We start from the raw sequence: 8141 nt of genomic DNA, 5'->3' as shown, positions 1-8141 counted from the left end.
ATATATATATATATATATATATATATATATATATATATATATATATATATATATCACTTTAAGTCTTGAGTGTGAATGAAGCAGGCTGATAAAATACTGTTAATTAAAATAACATACGACTCTGAATTTGAACAAATAATTTACCACCACAAAAATGTAAATTAGACCATATACGTTACTCACAGCGTGTATTTTAACTGGAAGTTACGTCCTTTACTATAGTAACAGTAAGCTGTGTGTGTGTGTGTGTGTGTGTGTGTGTGTGTGTGTTTGTGTGTTTGTGAAATGGTTAGGAATCACTTCACTATAATTGTGACATACTGAGATGGTGTATCGTACAAAAACTGTGGCGTTTTTAAATATCTTCTTTTTGTTCTTCTTTTCTAAATTGTTCGATACCAATACCATACCATTGTGTAAGACGCAGCCCTTTAGTCACGACTCACGAACGTCTGTTTTATCCGTGTAGTTTAGGTTGGTAATAAATACAAACTTCATGCAGTGACCTTTTCACAGAGAAATAACAGAGGCCTTTTTTGCCCTCAGATTTCATTGAACACTGGTGATGTCATGAGGAAGAGAAAGGGAACAGACATAAGGCAGGTTTTTACTGGCAAGAAAAGACAAGTAAGTTGAGGAGAAGTTCAGAAAGTACATACGACATTTTGAAGGCCTTCATGGCACTATTCATCACATAAAGCTGAACAGCACTGTATGAATTATAGCGTTTAAAGTGTTGTGTTCATGTGCTGTTTTAAGGATACAGCACAGCGGTTCACTGAAGCACACATCTGCATTACACCAACTAGTTAATCTGGCAACCTGAAAAAAGCTGACCCCCGAGAGTCAGTGTATAATTCATATATAGACCGACAGCCAGCGCGCAAGGTAGTAAAATCGCTCCTTCTCCGACAGCCGCGCAGGCACGGAAGGGACAGCCCCGCGTCAAAACTGACGGCGAGCCGAAAACAAGTGACGGTAGGGCGGAGCCGCCGACACACCTCGATTGGTGATTGGTGTGCCGTTCGGGAAAAATCCACCATCCAGCAGACGAGGGAAAAGTATAAGAGGCCACTCCTCCAGAGAGAAGTACCTCAGGTGACATGTGCGCGTCGCTTCTTCCCAATACAAATTTTAAATGTAAAGCACATCCAGATGGAAGCACTGATCAGAACAAAGTCTTTTGCTCGATCTGCAGTGAGGAATTTACCTGAAATACCCCCTGAACTCAAAGCATGTTTTAGCGAGCTCTACAGTTAGCACAACCCCGGCTGCTACAGTCATCACGCTCCGCCAAACCACACTGACCGAGAGCAGCAGCACACGATTAGTAAATCTACATCGGAAACACCAACAAATGCCAGAGAGAAATGGATTGCTACAGAAGCCCTAAGTGTCCATGCATTACTGTTTTCTTTCTCATTTTCTCGTGGTCTCGACTTCATTTTTCTGTGTACTCGACATAACAACATGTTGTTCTTATTGTTCTGGAGGCAGCAAAAGCTTAGCGCAATCCCGCAGCATCATGGATGAACAGATTAATGTTGACTTTAATCAGAGACTCACTCAAGCTGAAATATCTCTGTGTCTGTCAGTGACTGACGACTTCCACATTAGTGTCCGACACTTGAGCAGGGGACGCCCCTCTCTCTTAATGCGGAGATAAAGTCCATCTCTACAGCGGGGAATTATTACATTTATGACGGCGATGGTGAAGACTCCAACGTGCATGCAGCACCAGTCCCATTCACAAGGAGACAGATTTTCCTCTGATAAAATGACGTCGAGAGAACACAGACTTTCTATGTCAAGGTCACGAGAAACAAAATAATAATAATAATAATAATAATAATAATAATAATAATAATAATAATGATGATGATGATGATGAGGGCTTCTGTAGATTGCTGTGGACTGTAGGACTGTTAATATGGAGGAAGGGAAATTGATGGAAGCATTTCGAATTGCGTCCTCCGATACAACCTAAAAGTTTATGTGTAATAAATTCTATGTTGAATCAAATAAAATAATATATTTCTTTCTAAAGCTACTTTTTGTAACGTCTATTCAATGCTTTTCTCATCGAACACAATAATGACTTTAAATGATCTTTTGGGGGGTAATTTCTCACCCAAAATCTGTGATTAATTGGGATTAGTTTAATTCATTCATCAGTTCATTTTATAATCTCAGTCCTAACACACACACACACACACACACACACACACACACACACACACTCACATACTCACAGAGGGGAAGTTTGAGGGGGGATGCACCTGTGCAGGAAAGCGTACACACACACACACACACACACACACACACACACACACAATTATTTATATCACTCTCACAGAGGGAGGGAGAAACACACACACATGTATACACACTCATACACACACACACACACACACACACACACACACACACACACATATCGAGTGATTTGATGATTTGCATGCAGTGAATTTCAGCTACAAGTTTAAATGGAATACAATAAGTGTGATGTAGAACAGTCCACATATCACTCACCTCTTTGAGTGGAGCTCGTCCTTCTTCTAGTGATGTGTCTGTGGTTGATCTCCTCATAGACTGCCTCAGGCTGAGTCTTACGCCTCCTCTCAGAGACAACTGGGAGTGGATAATAATAATAATGATAATAATAATAATAATAATAATAATAATAATAATAATAACTTTTAATGAAATTCTCACAGGACAATTTTAACAGCAGGATAAAATGTAATTAGTATTTACAGGTATGTCTCGTACCTCTCCTGAGCACTCTGTTCTGGTAAAACAGGACCAGCAGAAGCACTAAGGCCAGGAAGAGCAGCGTTCCCAACACAAAGAGAACCAGTGGAGGGGTGGGTGGAGCTTTAGGTGCTGGAGGATTTGGAGGAGCTCTTACTGAAGTTAAAAACACAGAAGAGGATCTTGATACGACACTGTAATCATAAATATTTACAAAAATGATGAACAGTAACAAATATTGTATTGAAACAAATATACATACCTGATGTGGTGGTGGTGGTGGTGGTGGTGGAGGTGGTGATGGTGGGTGTAGTAGTGGACACGTCTGTATTTACAGAATATAAAGACACTTTCTATCATATAATAAAATATACTCTCAATAAATAAGGGTTATGACCTGCTGATCAGTGTATTACAGTTTAGGGTCTGAGCTTTCAAACTAATATCTAAGATTATAAATAAAAGTTATCAGGTCTTAACACTGGGAGAAAAGTGTAATGAGTGGAGACAGGAAGCTGAAAAGTTAGCACACCCCTCTGACCTGCACAGGTGACTCCAGCAGGAGAGCAGTCAGTGTGTTTCTTCAGGGAATGATGACAGTCCCACAGGTGAATCTCATCCCCTCGACACTTCACTCTGTTCAGCCAGATAGTCCTTTCACCAGGACCAGAACTAACATTCCTATCAGCACTCAGCGCCGACCCACAGCCCAGCTGTCTGCACACCACCTGAGCGTTCCTGATGTTCCACTGATCATCACAAACGGAGCCCCACGTAGCGTTATGATACACCTCCAACCTCCCAGAGCAGCTTCCCTCTCCTCCACTCAGCCTGAGAGACCAGTGCTCTACATCACACACATCACACATGAGGAAACACACCAACACTGAATAACAGCTCCAGTCACACAGCTCACTACAACACAATGATACATCAACAAGCACTGACCATCATCTATTAAAACCATCCTACACCTAGGCACTGTTGAAATCTGGATTCTGATTGGTCAAAGGATGTTGAATAATTTTCTAAAGCAGCAGCGCTGACAGTATATATGACAACGTGTATTTTTTTGCCTAATTTACTTCAAGATAGAAAAAAGAGAAGCTTGTTGTGGAACGACTGTTTATAGCTACTATAATGTAAGTGATAACAGGAATTAATTGTTTTATTCAACAACATTAAAGAAACTATAAATGGATAAAATGCATTTCATATCATCCTTTAATTAAAAAAAATGTAATCGTTGGTTTATTGCTGTGTTATTAGAGGAATAAATCACTTCAGGACCTGCTGTTACAGGAAAATAATCAACTTCTGGGTAGAAACAGTAACTCTTTCTTTATCAAGCTGCAGATGTAAGTGTCCTTACTTGAGCAATATTTCTGAAGAGGAAATGAAGAGCAGGTTCCATGAGTACGTAGAGACGTTCCATCGTCTGCAGTAATAAAATGCATGAAACAGACTTTTCTCTCTTTCTTGTTTTACAGCTGGAATATTTATGCAAATTCTACAGCAATGTATAAAACTAGTAGAGAGAGAGACTCCTCCTACCTGTGCAGGTAATATGAACCACCTCAGTACGATGATCACATCTGTTCTGTCCCCAGGGTGAAGATGGACACTTCAACAGATTAGAGTCGTGTTTCCTACATTTCACATGATCCATCCAGTTAGGAGCAGATTCGACTCTCGCTCTGGCCGAGTCCAAACGCTCGCCTCTTCCACAGTTCAGCTCTCGACACACCATATCTGCTGTTTCTAACTCCAGCTCCATCTCGTTGTGACACACATTACCCCAGGTTCCGTTGTAGAACACTTCCAGATTCCCCTCACAGCCCTCCGTGAGTCGGATCTCTTTAAACTCTGGTGAGAGAAGGATGACTTACACTTAATCTGTAAAAATCCTGTTTTATTGACTTAAATATGTGTAATGTTATCTTTATGTAAAAAGATATTCAACATGGATTACATTTATAAACAGGTCTATCATGTTGAATTTCAGGAGCTTTGGACCTCAGTTTTGAAATACAGACATATACATATTTACAGGTTTAATCTCAGTCATTACACTGTACCTGAGCACACGACTCCTACGTCCTCCTGGTGTCCACATTCACCCTCTTCACACAGCTGAAATCTGCAGTTCCACAGGGACGTCTCGTTCCCCTCACACTCCACCTCATTCAGCCATATGGACCCAGTTCCAGGACCAAACCAGGCTGGTATGTGGGTACTGAGGGCCACTCCACACTGCAGCTGTCTGCACACCACCTGCGCGTCCTCAATATCCCACGAGTCATCACACACTGTCCCCCACGAGCCGCTGTGGAAAACCTCCAGCCTTCCTGCACAGTCTCCACCAGAACCGACCAGCCTGATGGAGCTGGGGTCTGGATTAAAGATTTTTTAAAATTTATTTTATAAGTTATATAAAACTAATAAAATCTTATATTATGTTTAATTACTCTGTATTTTTAGTAAGATACTTTAGAATTATAAAACATGTATTACTGTTGTTATTAGCTGCTCATTGGTAGGTGTTGTGCTGCTTACCTGAGCAGGTGATGTACAGCTGTTCCCCGGAGCTGCAGTTGACAGGTTGTGCACTGCTGCAGTTCCCCAGATGAGCTTCACTCCCAGAGCAGCTGAAACCCGTTACACACATGTGTTTGTGTTCAGTGGTGGATGGAGAGGAGCGGTAGTTCAGCACGGAGCCACAGCCCAGCTGTCTGCAGAGCACAGACGCCTCAGACAGACTCCACGAGTCCAGGAGAACTCTCCTCCAGTCCTGCCTGAAATAAATCTCCACCTCCCCCTGACACTCGCTCCCTCCACACAACCGCACTCGCCCCTCATGAAACGCCACGGATGATCCTGAAGCAGAAGAACATCATTTAAATATTCTAATGAACACTGACTTTATTCACTAACGTGGTGAAGGTGACGTTAATATCTCACCATTACAGATGACTCCAGCATCGTGTTTATGAGAGCATGCAGCTCGACTCCATGATGAGATGCCACATTGTGATAGGTGTGTCTCCTTCCCCTGACAGTCAAACACATCAGCGCAGATGTGGCCACTCCCCTCCCCAAACCAGTCCACCTCCACCACAGCCACAGCACTCTCACAACCCAGCTGTGCACAGAGAACATCTGCAGCTCTCATATCCCAGCCTACAGCACAAACTGTGCCCCAGTCACTGAGGTACTGGAGTTCCACTCGACCAGAACAGGAGTCCGGTCCGTTCACCAGCCGCGCCCCTGTGTGACCTGAACAAACAGCCGAGAGCTCAGTGAAAGAGGAAAATTAACAGACAGCTTAAAGTTTGATGGACAGGTATGTGTTCTCTATTTAAACAGAAGTTAAATCATGATACTTCACCAGAACATATTAATCCCACATCGCTGTAATGGGAGCAGTTTGAGTGTTTGAGTGAAGATGATGTTGGACAGAAGGTAATGTCAGATTCATTTCCTCTACACTGAAGCTCCTCTGTCCACACCTGACCCTCCCCTCGGCCAAAAGCAGCTGATCCCAGAACCTCCACAGGAATCCCACAGCCCAGCTCTCGACACACAACCTCTGCATCCTGCTGGTCAAAGTCAGCATCACACACTGTGGAAGAGGAACCTCCATGAAACACCTCCACTCTCCCAGAGCACCGGTGAGGACCAGCAGTGAGTCTCGACATTCTGTGACCTGTGTTTAATTTAATTGTGTAAATATTGTGCACATTTTTAAGATCATTATTTATTATCAATAAAACATTCCAATGTTGTTACTAAATACTTTCAATTTATATGAAATAATTTACAATTAATAAAATCAATCATGTTAATAATTAACCAATTTATTCATTTTTTCTAAATCCAACAGTTTACCTGAACAGATGACCCCAGCATCAATAACATGATCACAGATATGTCCTCCTTGTGACGTACAATTGTTCAATGTCGACTCTGATCCTCTGCAGTACAAATCATATATCCAGATTTCTCCTGAACCTTGTCCAAACTCAGCCCAATACCGCAGCTCTACAGCCTCCCCACAGCGCAGCTCTCCACACACCACTGCAGCATCTTTCATATCCCAGGCAGAACCACACACTGTTCCCCACTGTCCATCATGAAGAACCTCCACTCTCCCAGCACAGTGACTTTCACCATTCACCAACCTCACACTGTCTGAGAGAGAGAGAGAGAAAGAGAGAGAGAGAGAGAGAGAGAGAGAGAGAGAGAGAGAGAGAGAGAGAGAGAGAGAGAGAGAGAGAATATAGAAAAATGTGTACAGAAAAAATATAGTAGCCAGAAATATTCTGTGAGGCTCTATCTAAAATAATGAATATCTTATTAATTTTATTTCTAACAAAAAAACAAAACAAAAAAATTATTCAAACAAGAAAAATGTAAATGAGGTTTTTCTTTCTTCCTTCCTTCCTTTCGTTCTTTCGTTCTTTCTTTCTTTCTTCTGTTTTATGATACTTGTGTATTAGTGGTAACAGCCGCATTAAAGTATTCTGGTATGTCCTCTGTCTAAAATAATGAAAGCAATGGCAGTAAATCCACTTTGATGTTATTTATGACTGTGTTCATGTTTGAGATTAAAAACTGTCACATTATTACATACCTGTCAGTATAATTGTCTTCTCATCAGCTGTGATGGTGTAATTCCCTACATTAAAACACAGATATTTAAAGTGGTGAAGTCATAATGAACATTAAAATTACAGAAATAGTGTTTAAGAGTCACAACAATTACAGTGGTTCAGATTCAGAGTAGAGAGAGATAGTTTGTATATATTGTAACCGTAGTTTTGACAGGTATAGGTCAAAGGTCAAAAAGATACACATTCTAACTCTCTATATCTAGATCAAAGGTCATGATCATAAAAATATGAATAGTTATGTTAAATCTGGATCACATCCATTCGTGACCATACATGGTGCGGCCATGTGTGTTTTTCCGCCCCACACGTTGCGCACATGTTCTTTCTTTTCACATAGAATATGAAACTCTCTGTGGTAGGTCATAAAAATATATATAGTTATGTTAAATCTGTTTCACATCCAAATCGTGACCATACCTGGTACGGCCATGTGTTCCCCCCACCCCACCCCCCCGCACACCCACATGGTCATCAGAGGTCATAAATGTACTGCTGGGACACGGGATGTCAAAGCTTAGACGAAAGCTTATGTATTTAGCGATAGTTCTGTGTATGTATCCTCGTTGGCAGACCATTTTCTGAAATCTCGTTTATAGTTTAAACAAAATGCACGACTCTTTTAAAACACCGTCTTTAAAAAAGGTTTTTTCACCCTTAAAATAACCTGGTTAGCAGGTAGGATATGTAATACATATTTTCATTTTCTTCAGACAT

At 41.3% G+C, this 8141-nt stretch overlaps 1 protein-coding gene across 1 annotated transcript in view; it reads right to left on the bottom strand.

Moving 5' to 3' along the window:
- Window positions 1-6452, bottom strand: part of LOC108261705 (scavenger receptor cysteine-rich type 1 protein M130) — a 14672-nt gene extending 8220 nt beyond the window's left edge. Inside the window, exons 1-9 of the mRNA XM_053688143.1 lie at window positions 6143-6452; window positions 5716-6030; window positions 5311-5631; window positions 4833-5147; window positions 4309-4620; window positions 3296-3601; window positions 3017-3079; window positions 2773-2910; window positions 2533-2631 (exon numbers count right to left, since the gene is read on the bottom strand). Coding sequence (XP_053544118.1) covers window positions 2533-2631; window positions 2773-2910; window positions 3017-3079; window positions 3296-3601; window positions 4309-4620; window positions 4833-5147; window positions 5311-5631; window positions 5716-6030; window positions 6143-6452 — 2179 coding nt within the window. The remainder of the gene's footprint in view (window positions 1-2532; window positions 2632-2772; window positions 2911-3016; window positions 3080-3295; window positions 3602-4308; window positions 4621-4832; window positions 5148-5310; window positions 5632-5715; window positions 6031-6142) is intronic.
- Between the last annotated feature and the right edge of the window lie 1689 nt (window positions 6453-8141).

This window comes from Ictalurus punctatus, chromosome 19 (assembly GCF_001660625.3).
Source record: "Ictalurus punctatus breed USDA103 chromosome 19, Coco_2.0, whole genome shotgun sequence".
Lineage (NCBI taxonomy): Eukaryota > Metazoa > Chordata > Actinopteri > Siluriformes > Ictaluridae > Ictalurus > Ictalurus punctatus.
This window is presented reverse-complemented; position numbering and strand designations above follow the sequence as displayed.